This window comes from Crocodylus siamensis, chromosome 5 (assembly GCF_052110815.1).
Source record: "Crocodylus siamensis isolate JL-2025a chromosome 5, ASM5211081v1, whole genome shotgun sequence".
Lineage (NCBI taxonomy): Eukaryota > Metazoa > Chordata > Crocodylia > Crocodylidae > Crocodylus > Crocodylus siamensis.
In genome coordinates, this window is record NC_143399.1 from 23508894 (window position 1) to 23527741 (window position 18848).

Genomic DNA, 18848 nt, shown 5'->3' on the forward strand with positions numbered 1-18848 from the left:
CCTGGGCTCTGGATGGCAGCACTGGGCAGCAGAGGGGCTGGCTGGCGCACAAGTGTGCTGAAAGTGTGGAACTGTGTGGCTAGGCTGCAGGCAGGAGTCTGGCCCCCTGCTGGCTGGGCTGACCAGGCACAGTTTATACCTGCAGTCAGAGTCTACATATGTATTTAAATTGCAAAATACATATGTATTTTAAATTGAAAGAGTTCAGAGGAGGGCCACTCGTATGATCAAGGGTCAGCAGGGCAGGCCTTATGAGGAGAGGCTACGGGACCTGAACCTGTTTAGCCTCCACAAGAGAAGGTTAAGGGGGACCTTGTGGCCTGCTACAAACTGGTCAGGGGGGATCAGCAGGTATTGGGGGAGTCCCTGTTCCCCCGTGCGCTGCCAGGAGTGACCAGGAATAACGGTCACAAGCTGGCGGAGGGTAAGTTTAGATTAGATATTAGGAGGCGCTACTTCACAGTCAGGGCGGCTAGGGCCTGGAACCAGCTTCCAGGGGAAGTGGTGCAGGCTCCTAGCCTGGGGATTTTTAAAAGGAAGTTAGATGAGCACCTTGCCGGGGTCATCTGACCCCGGTGCTCTTTCCTGCCAAGGCAGGGGGTCGGACTAGATGATCTACCTAGGTCCCTTCCGACTCTAGCTACTATGAAACTATGAAACTATGCAGTTAATTACCCTGCCATAAGATAGTACTGTTCCTGACAGCAATCTTACAGCAGCATTAGTTAGTTTACTACGGCCAAATAGTATCACACTTGTAGATGGTAATGCTTTACTCTGCAGCTAATTAATCTACTCCACAGTTAAGTGCATTTGTAGATGCAACCTGTGAAGCCAGCCCTGAGCAGTTGCTATGCCCAATACTGCAGTGAAGGGAAAAACTCTTATGCTTCCATATTTAACTCTTTGTTCAAGCTGTCACGAGGGAAAGATTCTTTCCTGAATATTGCAGCCATCAGCTGATGTTATGAAGCATAAGATTTGACTGTCTTCAGCATGCTAACTACAAACATTACTGGAAAGATTTCCAGCACAATTACAGTATTTAAACTCCATGACCTCCAGTAAAGGTGAATTCCACTAGCTGACTACAGGAATGAAAGGAAAGCATTTTCTTTTCTTTTTTTTTTAAACTTTACCTCCATTTGTAATTGCTCACCTTCTTGCTGAGTACAAAAGTACAATCAGATATTAACAGGTTTTTGTGAATGCAAGTATGCAGTTATATTTTAATCATTTAATATTCAAGACCGACTGCATCTTCTATACAGATCATTAGTCTTGCCACATTTCTAAGCATGTAAAATAAGTGCTTCTAAAGTGGGTGTGCTAACAGTACCTCAGGAAATATTTGCACTTTGCAGAATTTCACTCCATTTCTTAACCTAAGCACAGAAAAATAAAACACATTTAGTGCCAGAAAGGTTTTACACTTCCTTGTGCCAACTCAGCAAAAAAGTTAGTCTTAAAGTTGAGAGTTACATTAGTAAACCTGAAGTATTTCTGGAATGCAAACTAAATATACAGTAGCCAAAGTGATATGAATAATAAAGCTGTGGAAGCAGATACACAATCTGTACCACTAAATAATTGAAAACCATTACTTTATGTGCTCTCTCTCTCGCTAATGAGTGTTTTTTGGATGGGAAAATAATTTACTGTTTAAATGTTATGAAAGCCTGTTACAGGGAGTTGATTCCCATTTTTGCTAAGTTAGCTTATTCTTGAAGAAAAATTATTTCTGGTAGCTCAGTATAATTGTACCAAGGGCTAAACACACTCCATCCCCACTATACATTCTTTAGTTCCATTCTTCTACATATTCCCCATTCCCACTATGCATTCTCCCTCTTACATTAAAACAGTATTATGATACCTGCACATGAAAATAATTTCACTTTATAAACAGCAACTATTATTGTGCTAAACTTCTAGGTGCCTTTATTTTTATTAGGGCTGTCAGACAATTAAAAAATTTAATCATGATTAGTTGTACGATCAAAAAAATTAGTTACAATTAATTGTGATTTTAATCACACAGCTAAACTCAAAATTATGCACAGAAAAATTCAAAATGATACAAAATTATGCAGGTACTTTGTATGGTGGGGGTGGGGGGGCAATCTGTGAACATGTGGGCAGTTGTGGTTGTGTGTGGGGTTTGGAGCCTGGGGAGGGGGGACCCCCACGTGCCCTTGCAGTATGTGGGGTACTGTGGGTCAGGAGTCAGGGGAGCAACAAGGCTGGGTGGCCTGTGGCTTGGGAAGGAGGGGCAGGGCACATCACTGCCCCCCAATCAGATTACCCATTCCCCATGTGTCCTCTTTTTTGAAACTGGAAATGGTAACCCTACAGGAATGCAGCCTGGCAATGTGTAGAGCAGCAGCAGCAGGTAAGTCTGTGGAGGGGGAGGGGTGAGAAAAAGGACTGTGGGGGGTAGGAAAGAGAGGCCCCCATGGTGAGGGATGAAGGGGGCAGGGGTGAATGAAATCCCAGGACTGGGGTGGGTTGTGGGACAGAGCCGCAGGTGGCTCATCCAGAGTGTGGAGGTAGCTCCTGGGGGAAGTGTGAGGGGCAGAGGCAGGCTGTTGGCTGGGGCTCAGCACTCTGCTGCCTTTGCCCTGGGACCTGTGTAATGCCATATTGTGCCTCCTGCCACCAGGCAGGCAGGGAGGCAGCCAGTGTGAAGCTCCCGACACTAAGACAGCAGGGTGCAGAGCCCCAGCCTGCAGCTGGCAGCCCACTTCCACCCAGTGCACAAATTCAGGAGGCACATACCCCATATGTCTCCTCTGGGGTGTGCACAGTGGCAGGGAGCACCCCCTCCCCTCTGTCCCTGGACAAGACGCCTATAGCTCTGTCCCATGACCTGCCCCAGCCCAGCCCCAGGGACACATCAACCCTGGCCCCCCTCCTCCCCTCTGCCCCCCTTCCCCCTGCAGCAGCTCAGAGCTCTTGCCTGGGGTAGCCCTGCAGCACTTCTACACTGCCCAGGGGTGGTGGTGACAAAGAGCTCAGGCACAGGCTCCAAAACCATGTGTGCAATTAATATGTTAATTAGTTCTAGCTTTAATCACGCATGTTAACATCAATTAATTGACAGCCCTATTTTTTTTTTTCTAATCATGTATTAGACCAGGGGTGGGCAGTTATTTTGGGTGGAGGGCCACTTACTGAGTTTTGGCAAGCCATCAAGGGCTGTATGACAGGCAGATAAACATTAACTTTCTAAATTTTTAGGGGCCCTGCGGGCCGGATAGAATGGCCTGGCAGGCCATGTCTGGCCTTTGGGACGCATTTTGCCCGCCCCTGTATTAGAGGGGTACTAACTGACCATTAAAGAACAGTTATAAGTATAGCAGAATGTGGATTCTTTGCAGAGTCAGATTCCTTACTGCCCCTTCCCAAGATGATGGTTTGTGAACTAGATGGGGACATATATAGATAGAACAAGTGAATGGGACCACTAAGCTGCTTTAGCTGCTAGCTGTGTCATTTATTTCTCTAAGCAGCTGAAACAGAACCACAGTTGAGTTACAGCAAAATGGAAAAATTGTACCTTTTGAAGTGAAAGGTGAAATAATCAGCTGAGTGGTTTGTCCCTTGTTTAGCAACTGGCTGAGAACCAAATGGGTGGTGAACAACCCATATACGAATGATCCTGATTCTACCATTCAAAGAGTTGTCATACAGTTAAATGAAATGACCTTTACATGGCAGTGTCATCCCTCCAGCTCTTGCAATCTGCTGCACCTTCACTGCTACTAGACTACATGTATAGAACCAAATAACTTAAAAAGATCCTCATAAATTCTTGTCATTAAGACTGTCACAAAGACAGAATTCTCCCATTTAAAAGGTTATTATATGATGCATTTATTTCCATGCATAAACTGTTTATAGAGAATGTGAGAACAAGACACATTAAAGCAAAGAGAGTAGAAAGTTACTTACTTTTTACACTTTTCACAGCTGTACATATTGTCACCTGCAAGTGGTGGGAGGAGGAAATAGCATTATTCTCCAACTTCATGTTTTATCCTTCAAACCATCTAACTACAATTGTGCTTTTCCTTTGCATTAGTTTGGATGTGTCAGAATAATTTCAGAAATATTTCACTTTTAGGGTTACACGTGTTCATAGCCTCAAGACTCTGGATTGCTCTAGGGCAGGGGTGTCAAACATGTGGACCAAGGACCAGATATGAATGACTCGGCCTGAAGACTTTTGTTCCGATTCTGGCTGTGACTGGGACCTTTCCATAGTGGCAGTTAAGTGCCTGGGCAAAACCCACTGGTGTTAGAACTCCAGCAGCTTGTGGCTTGTTCCCATGGTGGCAGCCAAGTGAGAGCCAAAGTGCTGAAGCCTCACAGTAGGGCCGAGGGAAGTAGCCCAGCACCAATGCCAGGGTTCCTTCTTGTGGTACTACTCAGGATCCAGTGCCTCAACTCTTGCCTGGGCATTTGCTCACTACTGCAGGAACAAGCTCCAGCACTGCTGCTCTCACCAGGGTCACTTGGCTGTAGTCGCAGAAAGAAGCTACAGAGCTGCTTGGGCTCCAGCATGTTGGCTCTTCTCAGCTTGGCTGCTAAGCACCCAGGTGACAGCAGTGGGGCTGGAGCCCTGCAGCTTGCTCCTGCAGCAGCAGACAAGCCTGCCAGGACTCCTCTTGCTGGGTCCTGGACTGGGTGAAGTAGATGCTGTGTGTACTGGATCTAGCATGGGGATGGGGAGGGGCAACAGGCCTGATCCAGTACACTGATCCAGTACACAGTACATTGATCCAGTCTGTGGACCAGTCCTATGCCACTCATCCAGTTCATGGGGCCAGACAAATTTGATACCTCTGCTCCAGGGAAAATTTTAGCATTGAATTAAATATATGTATCACAGGGTTCTTACGTTTTATATTCCCAACCATTAAAGAAAAAGTAGAGTCCAAAGAAAAAAAAAAAAGAACGTTTAATCCTAAACAGTGTATATGTTAAGGGCAAAATAAGAAGCAAAACCCCAGATTCAGACAATATAGTAGTCACGACAGAATTGAGAAAGAAAACTACTAGTCAGAAATTGTTCTGAACCTTCATCTGATTTTATTTAGTTCAGAGGAATCCAGTTGTGACTAGTATTACCAAGTAAATTTACATGGAAAATTCTTCCCTCAAACTTCAGTCTCACTAGCCATTCTGCAATAATTGATCCTAGACCAGGTCATGGGATATATAATTTGATTTAATTAAAAAAAGAACAAATGGTATTATTTAAGTTTTGGTTTAACTAAGGAAGCATATTAGATTTAATTTAGACTTACCCTTGAGCTCATCTCTGGCAAAAAAGGCAGCAAGACAGTCTTGTAAGGTTACAACTGGACCCCAAAACCAGCTAGGAACACGTGAGACAACAAACGTGAAACATTGTTGATAAAAAAACCCGCAAAAAACAAAAACAAAACAAATGTTCTGCTTGAAGAGCAGAAACAGCCATTTTAAAATCCAAGCACTACAAAAGTGAGTTACCTTTTAATGTACTCCATGAAAAATGCTATCCACCCTTGTGGGGCATATGCTTCTCCACATGACCCTGCTTTGACCAGAGAAGTCTGATGGCTTGCAGAATGCAGTTTAGCAAGATCTTCTTTGCCTGGAATAGGCAAAGACAAATCCTGAAAAGTCTCCAGAGTTATAGACACCTGAAACAAAAAACAAAGAGGAAAATTAGACTCCTTATAGCTTATTTCTTTTAATAAGCTGACCTAATTCTTGAAAAGTCCATCAGTTTTCATTGCTTTGTTTTTTGATATGGGAAAGTTCAACCAAGGAATGACTGCCAACTGAAGATGTAGAGTTTTACTCCAAAAATTTCACTAGATGGCACGCTCTGGTGATTTATTATAAAGCAGGGTAGAGTTGCTCTTTACAGACCAACTAAATCAAACGTAAAAAAGCTTTTTAAAGCAACTGCTTACTTCACCAGATGTTGTGAAAGGACATCTGTTGTAAGAGCAGACTTGTAAAAAAAACACGTGGCATTTGTATACCTGAAGTAATAACAATGGTTCTTTTATACATCCCAGCTGGTTCCCCTTGAAGGTGATGACAGTGGTGCAGGACTGTGAAATTTTCTCCAGAGGCAGCCTATCAAGGGCACTAGGTTAAAAATGTTATTCAAGTTACTTTGACTATATTTCACTTAGTATTTGGCCCCAGAAATAAGCACTGGCATATTTAACTTTTGGGAATCCTGTCAACAAAATGAAGCAGGTTATTAAGACTTCTTTCCAAAATAGTTTTGACAAGTTTCTAAAATTATCAGTTACTATTTGAGGGGCTCTCTGAACAAATGGGGCATGATTCTCTAAGTGGAGGGTGTCTTTTTTATGACATAAATACTACACTTTCCAGCAAAGAACTAAAACTTGTGAGGCAAATCAGAAGGTCAAATAATTTTGAAAACTCTTTTTAAAATCAGGCGCTGAATTTTCTCATCTAACTTGCTTGATGAAACTTCCAAAATGGTACGGATTAAATTATTGCCTGAATTAAATTAATTATTTTCTGTATTTCTGAAAATATACCATATTTAATTATTTGCCTTTTATAACCTGATGTAGTAATTAGATGATTTTATGTGAAAGTAGTATTTTTTCCTCAAGATAAGTGTATGAGAGTGTTAGAGTAATCATGATTAGCTTTTTTATTAAATGAAGCAGAATACAAAATATTTCATCAATCTTGGGAGGAAAACGGTCATGAAACACTTCTCATAAGCAAAGGCTGTGTATCAAGGAATGAAGAATTCTTTCTTGTTTAAAAACAGAAGATTTACATAATTCAGTGCTCACAAATTTATTTAATCCAGAACTGCTCACTCATCTCTTACCCATGAAACTTTGAGCCATGGTTATGCACACACTGACTGGCTATAATATAATAATGAACTGTGGGCCATTCAAATAATTTATCCAACAACAAGAAGCCAAGAGCAGTAGTTATTAGGTGATTAGAGGAAAAAGACAACTACTAATCTTGGAGGAAAAATAGCTGCAAATTAAACCTGACAGTTTTGTTCACTTTCAGGTATATTTATGATTTTTCTAGTATCATATGAGAAGGAAGAGTTTGAGTAAATGAAGGGCTGAAACAGCTGCTATTAAGGCTTACAGAATCAAAATGAGAAACACAATTGCAGAACTCAAAAGTGGCCATACCCTTACCATCTGTCCGCCATAAAAAAAACCCCAATAAAAAGATTACACCTCTAGTACCCAAACTACTGAAGTTAACTACTGTATGTTAGTATAAATAGTCAAACCCAAATTCATATCACAACATGGCTATTCTCACTACACTTACCCGATCACAAGTCAGGCACTGCACTGAGCTTATGATGGTCCCATCAAATATGTCAGAGATAATACTCCTGTATCGCTTCTGCCTCTTCTTTTTTGGAGAAGTCACACATGAAACTAATGCAAAAAGGCAAAAATAGTTTTAAAAAATAGTTCAAAGTATATTGCTCAACTTTTATCGTACTCTGCCTAAACCCTTTAAATAGCATAAAATGAGTTGTCATGTTTTTAGGTTTGAAAAAAAGGGACAAACTTTATTAGGCAGTAGACATGATTACTGTCACCTACGGCTAGGCTGTTATAGCCCCATGGCATTTCTTTTAGGAGTAGATATGGACAAACAGAAGGGTTAGTACTGAGTGGATTTTTCAATGAGATAATTTAAATAAGCAAAACTCAGGCTGCAGGAGCTATTTTGACACTCTTAGTCTACCGGTCTTAAATTAAGATCCAGTTCAACAATATTCCCAATGAGCAGCATGATTTTATACATTAGAGTGTACAGGCCAATGCCATTTGACTGTAACCACTTTACAGGTGGTCTTCACTATGTTCTGGTCCAAAAGACTCAATCTATGCAAATTCAAAATACTGGAACATTGATTATGCTGGATACAATTAATGCAACTTTCAGTGGTCAATACAGAACCTAAGAAACTGCTGACTGAATGGGAAAAAACCCCATCCCTGACCAAACAAAGCAGTGTCTGAGGGCTCTCAGCAGTATTTTCTCCCACTGATCAGAAAACGAGTAGAAATAATTTTGAGTCTTGATCTGCATGAAGTCAGTCACTGAAGATATTTGCAACAATCCCTGGAATACATAAAGCAGCCCTTTGGGACCCAATACTTCAGAGAATAAAACTTGGAAACTGAAGTACAGACTACAAATTCCCTCCATGAAGTCACACAAACGCAAATGACCCAGTTGGCCAAAATCCTTTTGGTGGAGTCTTGAAAGCAGACTGTTCACCTTCCGAGTGCAAATACTAATGGAGATCAGTGAAATAAGGCTACAGCAATTGTAAAAAGGGAAACTGAACTTGCTCCAGCAACATCCCATAAGGGATACGATTCTCTAAAGCTGTTTTGTAGATAAACAGAGTTGATACAGCAAATGATTTTCTCCTAATCAGATATCCTTGGCTCCTTGCCCTCTTAACAGTAGCCAGAATTGCCCGTCTCTTCCTTAGCTGGAAAAGGTTCAGAGTTACTTCTGCCTTTACTTGAAGTTACTGACAGAAAAAGGTATAAATTCTTGCAAGTCCTCTTCTCCTATATGATGTGCACTGTGAGAAGACTGCCATTTATACTGTATAAATACGCTGCACGGCTCCATTTCCAGACCCTAGTACACGGATTTTTTTAACACTGTGCTGTAGAACAACCCTCAATTTTCAGCTTACCAAAGTTCGTTGTGCTCAGCGTGCATAATCCTCTCACAGACATAGCTGGAGGGGAAGTTGGAGTTGCTGACAGCTTGGCCTCTTCACACTCTGAAATGTGAGACAATTCAGCTTTTGGTAACCAGAAAGCAGCTCAGGCTTTTGGTACAGAGAGGGGATAAGTCTCCTTTTTGGAGACCTAGCTTTAAAGAGGACAAATTTTACGTTTCCAGGAAACCACGATTGCTGTAAACTAATTGATTACTACCTCCTGCCCCCTATCTTTCACTACACACAAAAATTATGGTGTAAGCTTAATATTTATGCAAATATAACTAAGACTGAAATATTTAATGCTGGAATTTAAATTTGTCATTAGACTTCAGTGTTGACACACCAATGGGAAAAACAAATCAATTAATCCAAGAGCTATCGTCTCTACTGAATTCAGCAGGATTCACCATCTGGAGGTTTTCTTCAAAGTTGCAAGGGATTCAACAATTAAGAATACAGAAGCAGAAGTTCAGATTCTGGGTCACACTTGAAAACATGAATGATTACAGAGCAATTTCCCTGGTTGGTTTACTGCATTACACCATGGCACATGGGCAATGAGCACAAAAGGAATATAAAGAGCCAGGCACTGGCCATGTTCCAAACACCATTGGTAGCAGACCCTTGGCAGGGTAAAGACAAAAAAAAAAAAAAAAAAAAAAAAGAAGCAGGATACCGAAGTGGATTCCCATTGGGATGGTTCACAGGTTCCTGATGATGGCTGGAGGGGCCAGCTGTCAGGCTGAACACCAGGGGAAAAGACACCACAGGTGATAAACTGCAGTACTGCCAGTGCTGAAACTAAAATAAACTTCTTAATGGTGACCCACCCACACTTGTGTCTGAGCACCTTGTGGGGCATTTCAGGCTGTGAAAAAAGAGGGAAAGAATATACTTGGGTGTGGCTTCAAAATGCTCCTCTGCTAAGCTGTTCATGGGTCAGCTAACCAAGGAAGAGGAGCCAGTCAACACAGAAGACAGGATAAGAAAGAAACACCTATCAGTGGTCTTCCACACTGTGATCGATTCTATGAAGTGCCCAGTGACAGCAGCAACTGTCAAGTACAGAGTAGAGGTATTTGTTACAGAGACAAAGGAAGGTGATACAAAAGTATACATTCTGTATCTAGAGACTGTAATGACAGAGGAACACCATCGCAGAATCAACCTCTTTCCCTGACAACACAGGTCAACCTGACAAATTAAGGAACCAAACCAGACTCGTCACTATACCGCATAAGTGTAGTAATTAGCAGGGATCCTGGTTTTCTCCAATTTTAAAAAAAATCTCCTGTTTTTGGTTAAAAATGTGGTTACCCCAAATCCACATTTTCCCATGATTTAAAGGAAACATCACTAATATATAAATCTATATATAGTGGTGTTTCATTTTAATCATGGAAAAAAGTGTGGATTTGGGATTACTTTTTTAAAACCAAAAATTTGGAATTTTTTTAAATCACAGAAAGCAAGGATCCCTGGTAATTAGGACTGCTAAAATGAGTCAACTTACCACTTACATTGGGGCACGATGAACATATTATGAGCCCCTTTACCCTGAGGGGACATCATTGATGCCCCATTCCCCAGAAATACTGTCTCCTGAATACACAATAGGTTGCCTCTGGGGACTGTTCTCCTTTAAAATAAAAATTAACCTTTACCTTCTCTTTTAAGGCATTCCTCTGCCCACCCATTTCTCCAATCATATGCTCTAAAAGAAAGACCTTGAAAAATACTGCTCCATGCTTCAACAATTAAGAAGCAAAAACAACTGCAGCACCAAGAGGGTGCATCTGCCTGTATATGCATCTTGCTATAGTGAAGAAAATCACGTGAACAATTTTGCACTCTGGTATCACTGTTTGATGCAAAAAGAATACAATAAAGGACAAAACACTAATAAGCAGTGCAGTGCAAAGTGAAAAAGAAGTAGGTACCTTTGTGGGATGGTGCCAACGGTGACCATGATGAGACTGATTTTGGAGGACTTTGTGCTGCAGACAGATCATTTGTGTGGACGTCACCAGCAGCGTAGTCTGAAATTAGAAATCTGTATTATTACAGTTTCCAACAAAACAATTATGCCAGGTTGAATAATGGCAATAATTAAAGTTATATTTCAGCACACCACTGGATTTCTGATTAAGCACTGAGCAATAAAAACTAAATTTGAATTCATCAACTGGAAAAGTGGCAATAATAAGCAAAGGTCACTATAAGAATATATTTGGAGCCTTTCAACCATTGTAGTTCTTGAATAGTTGATAGTGTTTAATGCATTTCAAAGCAGTAACAAAACACATAATCACTGTGCTGACCTTAATGAACCAATTTAGAAACATATTAGGATATATACCGAGTTTTAGATCCAGTATTTTCGTTCTAACTTCTATAAGCACTTCAGTAAATACTATGACATTACAATTACACATTGCAGCTTGATATAGTCACCTGAAAGTCTGCTGTGTATTTGTACTTTAACTGTTCCTTGGTTGTTTAAAAATTCAGCAGTTTCTGAAGCACTGTGTGCGTCTTTCTCTAAGACTTCCATAGAATTTGTTCGATTAAGCTTGTTACAGAGCATTTTTTCCTTCTGCCAATCTCTGCATATGAGAGAGTGGTTTTCATCATCCTGAATTAACATAGCAGACTCTGCAGGATCTTCCATGAGGGGTTTGTAACTGGCTTCATTTTCTGCTTTATCACTACTATTACAAGATTCACAAGACTGGAAATCCAGATCTGATTGGCTTTTGTCTTCTTCCATGTTTTCTTCTACACTTGTAGGGTGGACATCTTCTATTTCCATGACTGGTTCCTTTAGCTCTTCATGAAGCAGATCCATTAAACAACGCAGAAATTCTTGTGCATCCTGAAATAATAATAAAAAAGTTAATTAATATTGTCCTTGTCTATTTGGAAGATATGTACATAGTGGTGACAAGACATGACCACAAAAAGCTGGCTATTAAATCAATAGTTCAAGGTGTGAAAAAATCTGATTGACAATTCAAACAATATTCATGTTTCTTTTCTGTGTCACAAAGATTGCTACTTAATAACACTCCTCCTTACTTTCACTCATCACAAAAACTTATGCTGTATGAATTCCTTACTTTAAATTGGGAAAGTGCATAGTGATGTAAGCAACCACCAACTGTCTTAGACTCTAGCTGTGAAAGCAACAAAAAGGTATGGAAAGAAATCTACCTACATTATAATATTTTCAGGGCCTTATCTGATCTGATCATGGAAATTATATTTGCACCTTCCTAACAATCAGGTTTAAGTTGCTTCAGTCTTCCAACTGCATCAGAGCAGCACTGCCTGTGCATAAGAAGAAGAGTGGACTGGCAGATTCAATCTGCAGCAATGCAGCAGCTTCTTATGGGAGCAGTAGCAATGCCACTGCTGACTTAGGTCATTCAGTCCCAAACAGAGTAAGTGAGCAAGACAGATTGATTTGGTGGTCTGGAAAAAAAAAGCTGAGATGGGGAAGGTCAGCAGTGGTGGGCTGACACTAGAGCCTGGCATGTGTAACAATTTTGTTGTTCATTTACAAGTTAGAAGTGCTGTCACCAACTGGTTTTAAGCGAGCCTCTCCCTGGCTAATGATTTATGCATATATACACATGCACCTAAAAATCACTTGTAATGTTTGGTCCTTTACAGAAAGAGAACAATGGAGATTTGGATTATAAATTAAGGAATGTTTTTGATTTCCCAATCTTGATTGGAAAGTGAAAAAATTTATTCTTCTGCAGACTAGAAATAAGCTGACCAGGATAATATTAGGCTGTTGGAGAGCAACTACTGTCAGCCAGGACTAAGCAAGGATTATTTTGGTAATACATTTTATTAGACCTAGTTAGGTGAGAGGTTAGACAAAGTTTGAACACAAATGATCTTCCGCATATCAAAGTTATTTTAGAGTTGCTGTGTTTAGTCACTGGGGAACCCAACAATGACTTGTTTTGATGGGTCAAAGTAGGGTCTAGATATCTCCTGATAAATGTTCTAGCACAGAGAGACTACATCACTCTTGAGAACCAGAGGTCAATAAGGATGCAAATGATTTTGTCACTTTTCTAGCTAGACCTAAAGGAAGAAACATGTTCAAGAATAAACTTAAAAGTGCTTGCTGGGGACAGCACAAGAGATGGCTGAAAATACCTAAAAGGCATGAGCATCAGTTCTAAGGCTTCACATGCCAAATAGGTAACTCTTGACTGCTACAAATACTTTAAAACAGCTGCATAAAGCGCTCCCCACTTCAACAAGAAAAATAAACAAGCAAAACCTAAGCTCAGTTTTAAAATGTTACAGGATGAAATGAACATGGTAAAAACTTGCTTTGCTATACTCTTATCTAGGAAAACCCTTGTGCCATTTTCTGGAACTGCTTGTATGTCACCTTTACTACAGGTGAAGAGGTGTTTTTGGCATTAACCACTCCACTGCTTTTCCCAAAAAACAAGAAAAGGAGGCATTCATAACAGTCACAAGGCTCTTCAGCAGTTGTTACCTAGGCTGAGTAGGGAAGACTGTGATTAAGAGAAGCTGGGCACGTCCACATGAGCCTGCACGTGCCACTTGCAGTGTCTCAGAGCCCTTTGTGACACTGTAAGATGCACGCCAGGAACAAAAAAACCCATTCCCCGTGCTGTATATTTGCAGTGCGGGGGCAAATTTGATATATGGAGATCTAGGTATTAAAAAAATACCCCAGGGAGAAAAAAACAAGGGGGGGGGGGGAGGCCACGTTCCTGAACAGTGCCCTGAGGCAACTGGAGGCTCAGGTCCTCCACAGAGCTGCTCTGCTAGCCAGCCAGGGTTTCTCTATGGCATGCTTTCTGCCCGTGCAGGGCAAACAGCGATGTAGGCTGCAGGCACCTAACCTCTGTGACAGGTAAGCAGCTGGGTAAGCAGCTGGGGGGGGCGGGGGGGGATGACCCAACCACAGCAAAGCAACCACAGCTCCCCAATTGTTCTCCCAGCTCTGATTGCTCCTCTGTCTGGTCCCAGCCCATCCCCAGCTCCTCCTGGCCTGGTCCCAGCTCCTGCCCAACCCCAGCATCTCCACACTCACCAGCTGCAGCAGCAGCCATCAGAGCCACTTGGGGCCTCACGACACAGTCTCCCCGCGCAGCATGGGGCAGTGGGGCTCGGTCCCAGCTGCAGGGCGCCAGGTGGCGCCGTGCACTGTTGGGCAGCTCAGGGCCGCTCAGGCTGAGTGGTGCCAAGCCCTGGGTGACTGTTGCAGTGGCCCCGAGCTGCCTGACAGCACACAGCGCCACCCAGCCATGAGGTCCTGCAGTGGCCCCAATGGCTGCTGCTACTGCTGGTGAGTGTGAGGAGCTGGGGGAGTGGGCAGGGGGTTGGGAGCAGGTGGCAGGGACTTGGGGGCTGTAGCCCCTGCAGGAGGCCATGTTGCCCCTGTTGATGGGCTGTAGCCCCTGTTGGGAGCAGTCCATGAGCTGTGTGGGAAGGCTGTGAGGGGCAAGTGAGCCACCCCCCCCCCAAGCAGTCCCCTCCATCTGCCCCCCCACACTCAGTCCCCCCACAAACTCCACCCCATCCCCCCAAACCTGGTCCTGTGGGTCAGAAGTGAGGGGACTGGCGCAGGGCACTGGTATATCAGTGCTGCTCAGTGCTGCACACCTTGGTGAGCAAAGGGGGTATGGGCAGCTCTGATTTTTCTATGACAAAAAAGCCGAAAGTAAATACCTAACTGTACAGATATTTAGAATTTATTTTATTATGATGACAGAGGCAGTGGTAGGCTTCCAAATTGTAAATATATCAATAAAACATTACCCAACCGATTTTTCTCTCTCTCTCTCTTGTTTTAATTGTGGAAGAACATGGATTTTGGGGTATTTTGAAGAGTGACCTTGGAATTTTTTAATTTTTTTTTTTTTTAAATCAGGGATTTTGCAGTTTTTAAATACGGAGTATCAGAATTCCTGCTAGTGAGGCAGGTGGCAGGACTCCGGCAGAGGAGCCTACTCAGAGTTGGCACCTGGGACCCAGCTGGAGGTAGCTGACCTCCTGGCCACTTGAGTCGAAAAGGACATTCTTCGCTAGTTCAAAGCAGGCCACCACACTGAGAACATCTTCCGGGAGACAGCTGCCCAGATGGCCAGGTGGTGGCACATATGGCAGTAGTGCCTCAAAGACCAACTGTGCAGCCACAGCCTACTTGCAGCTGGCCCAGAGGTGCAGATGCCTCTAACGGTTATGAAGTCTCCATTTGGGTCTGACAGGCGTGCAGCCTTGGGGGCATATGGTGTTACACATGGCAGCAGGTCACAGCCAGGCAGCAGCTGCCACTGCTAGACTGCTGCAGTGGGTAGAGGGTGTAGGGAACTCCCAGGGTTGCTTCAGCAGTCCAGCTAGCATAAGGTGTAGTATCCCCAGGTACTGGGCCCCAGAAGCTCCTGAGAGTGAGTAGCCCTCAGCTATTTGCCAGGGCAGCTTTTTATACTGGTAGGGCCAGAACAGATGCTGGTCCCAGCCTCTAGCTCCTGCTGGCTGCAGATCTGGGACGAGCCAGGCATGGTTATTTTGCCCCAAGTGGCACAATTTGCTCTACAACAAAATGCATGTCTGGGCACGTGTGCTAAGGCAAAAGGCCACAGCTCAAATTTGTGCTGTTTCTATTTCAGCTGCTGCAAGCGCACGTGCCTGCATGTGTGGATGTACCTGTTGAGTGTTAGGAGATATATACCTAAAAAGCATATAAAAAGTAAGAAGGGTTACGTTTAATGTAATTTAAATAACTATATTTTAATGTGTAATGCTTTAAATCTTACATTTGAACCTACCCGAGTCTTGTAGTTCTATTTCATTGTTCTAATAGTGAGTAAAAGGCTAGAAAATCTTACCTGTTGGGAGTAGCCTCGAAACGTTGGATTAACCGTTTTAATTCCTTGAAACAAATTTGTGGGAACAATGGAACCAGGTCTGGGAGAGAGGTTAAAAAAGGTAAAATTGTAAGTGAACTTCAATTTTTCTACCTTCATTGGGATCTGTTTATTAGGAAGTAAATTAGAACGCAGGCACTGGAAACTCATTGCACAAATTTTCATAAAAGGACACCGTTATTTGCCACTTGGGAGGCTTTGTTGCATGAGAGTCCTGGTAAACATTACTATCGTACAGTGACAAAGTTTATAACACTACAAGATACCGAGTGCTATGTGTAGGTACATGTGCACAGCTCCCTGGCTTAGAATGAGATTAGAATATGACAAAGTTGCCCCAAAGGCACAGTCTCCAGCCACGGGGAGACGGGACGAATGCCCCCAGAGAGATAGGACGGGTGTTCCTCAGGGCCCTCTGCCCACAGAGAAGCTAGTCAGTGAGCCAGATAGCTGATCCTGAAACCATGTCAGTGAGCCTGTTACTACTGTACCAGCTGCAGCATCCAGAGGTGGATCCAGTGGTCTTTGGTTTAGGGCTGTTGTTACTACAGCAGTCCCTTATGCATACACAGTCCCTTGTGTGTGCATAATTACCAGCCAGCCATCTCAGGCAATGATGGGACAGGAAACTGCCGAGTCTGTGATTGCTGTAACCCTGTCCTTGTCACTGAGTGGCAATAGAGACAGAGCACCTTGCAAGCCACTCTGGCGCAGCAAGGGCTGACCAGGCAGGGAAACTGTCCAGTAGGCTCCTGACAGCACACAACAACAGGAACAGGGCAGCCTGCATGCTGCCACAGGTGGCAGGAGGCCAAATGGACAGCTGCCTACACTACAACCCTGTCCCTGTTGCCACTCAGTAGCAACAGAGACAGAGCAGCCTGAAAGCCTCCTGACAGCCTGCCCAGTAGGGAGATAGCTATCAGGAAGCCAGATGCTCTCCCTCCCTCCCTCTCCGTTGGCGGGGAAGAGGCAGAGCAGAGCACTGTGAAACAGGGGTGGGGGGAAGGGGGGGGCTAAGACCTGGCTAAATACTAAACTTGTCCTGGAAAGGCAAAGAAGTTGCTGCTTGAAACAGAAACCTCTTTGTTGTCAACCTGCCATTTTTGTGACGAGTTAGTCATTTTTATAGCGTGACAAATGGTGTGTGTGTGTGTGTGACCATTCACATTTTGTCATGTTAACCTTGCATATAAAATAACATCTGCTAAGACTCTAAGGAAGTCAATATAAAACCATAAAGCCGTTTTTCATGATTATGGGTTCAACTGCAGAATATCAAGACATTTCAGTTATCATGTAAGAGAAAAATCACTACTAAATTTGAAGGCAAGTTGGACACATTTGAGACTCAGCAATATGCTCTTCGAGTGTCACGTTATATATACAGAAAAGCCTCTTGTGTACCTCTTGCACTAAAATAAATGCTGCCTTCTGAAACTGAACACATACCAATTTAGAGTTATTATTTTCAATTAAAATGAAACTTCCAGATTTTGTAATATCTCTTCTGAAAAATCAGAAAAGACAAATCTGCCCCTGGCTTGTACTACCATGTGAAGTTTACTTATAATATGTTCTGCAGGGGAAACAACAGCATACCTGCTTTTGTGCCAAAGTTCTGTCATCAGCTTGAGGTAACTTTTACAAATTGCTGGTTTCTTATCCGTTCGAGCTAAGGCGCCACAGTCGAGAAAAAACTGTGTCAAAGGCGGACTGATAATAAGGAAGAAAAACCCTCATTAATTTAAAGTGGTGCTAAGAAAAGGGTGAGCTCCTATTCCCCCTACTCATAATAATTAGTCTTGGTCAATACCTCATTAACATCTAAACACAATGATTTATTTCTTATGCCTTCAGGACATATTCAGCTACTCAGTTACATGGGAAACTATATGGGAGGAGCAAGTACCTTCTCCCTCCACATAAATCCTAATATCTGGTAAAGATGCTAGAATTGCAGCGGTGGTGTCCGACAGCTGCTGCTCCTAATCTGGGTCTGGGTCCTGGAGGAGCAGCTGCCAAAGACAACCTGTCCTTGCCAGGGAAGGGGGAACCAGGCAAGAAGTCAGTGATCAGGGCTTCCTGACACAGTCTCCCTTGAGGGCAGATGAAGGGAAAGAGCAACCCCAGGTGAGCCCCTTAGCTAGAATACATGCCTTTGTTTCCCTACAAATAAATGCACATCAAGGCCTAAGAACAATTAATGGGAAGTAAAGAGTGCACTGAACAGGAACTCAGAAGATTGTGCTTATATTCTCTCTGCTGAGACAACTTGGATGAGTCATTCTGTCTCAGTTTCTCCCATCGATAAAATAAAGGTAATGATACCTCCATTTTCGAATGTTTTGACATTCACTGATGGAAAAAACATGATGTATGAACTAAGCGTTAGTACTAACCCAGTCCTTTACCATGGTTTTCAAGGTGGGAAAGTTGCAAACAAAAAACAGTAGCTAAGCAACAAACCATTAACTTAATAAGAGAAGTGTCTAATTATGTTTTTGGTGTTTGTACATAAATACAAAGATTGAAAATCAACTATATCTTCTAAATCAATACATTAATTGGCAATCTACACAGAGAGAAGTCATTTAATCTATTTTATCACTAGAAACATTAAATAAACAGTAAGTGGGAAACCCCTAATTTTCAAAGCACTTCCAAATAAATATGGCTATGCTGGCTTTTCTGACTTGCAAATAAGATTAGAAATTAAGCCTTCTAAATTATGTCTCACTGAATTCCTAATCACTCTTTATCAACATTTAGTATTTAACTAGGATCTTGAAATACTTTGATCTGTTTTTGAGACTTGGATCCTAGGAACTGAAGAATGTAATCAAGGGTCACAGGACTGAGGCTATCAAACATTTTAGAATGAAGTCTACAGAGGTATGATTTTTTCCCCCCACTAATGTTTCTACTTTGGTTTTAGAGGGGTTTGATCACTGAAGAATGTATATCTTCATACCAGATTTAAGTTTACATTTAATGGCTGTTTTCCTTACCAATTGGAAAGAGCTTGCAAAGCTGCATTCATGTAACAAGTGTTTCCTATATTTTTCAAACCAGTAAGACCTGTGGGAACAGAAAAAGTTACATTTTTAGCTTTCTGGAAAATATATTAA

At 42.4% G+C, this 18848-nt stretch overlaps 1 protein-coding gene across 8 annotated transcripts in view; it reads right to left on the reverse strand.

Annotated features, from left to right (window-relative positions):
• Window positions 1-18848, reverse strand: part of USP33 (ubiquitin specific peptidase 33) — a 60791-nt gene that overhangs the window by 18842 nt on the left and 23101 nt on the right. For 7 of the 8 annotated variants that reach the window (XR_016442597.1, XM_090049180.1, XM_090049178.1 and 4 more), the window contains 11 exons: window positions 18729-18798; window positions 17320-17433; window positions 15679-15757; window positions 11243-11663; window positions 10729-10827; window positions 8756-8845; window positions 7354-7466; window positions 5518-5690; window positions 5313-5383; window positions 3955-3988; window positions 1340-1385 (listed from right to left, as the gene is read on the reverse strand). Coding sequence is in view for 7 of the 8 variants with exons in the window: in XM_090049180.1 (XP_089905306.1) it covers window positions 1340-1385; window positions 3955-3988; window positions 5313-5383; window positions 5518-5690; window positions 7354-7466; window positions 8756-8845; window positions 10729-10827; window positions 11243-11663; window positions 15679-15757; window positions 17320-17433; window positions 18729-18798 (1310 nt within the window). In the remaining variant the exon portion in view is untranslated. The remainder of the gene's footprint in view (window positions 1-1339; window positions 1386-3954; window positions 3989-5312; window positions 5384-5517; window positions 5691-7353; window positions 7467-8755; window positions 8846-10728; window positions 10828-11242; window positions 11664-15678; window positions 15758-17319; window positions 17434-18728; window positions 18799-18848) is intronic. The other variant, XM_090049183.1, reaches the window with a different exon arrangement.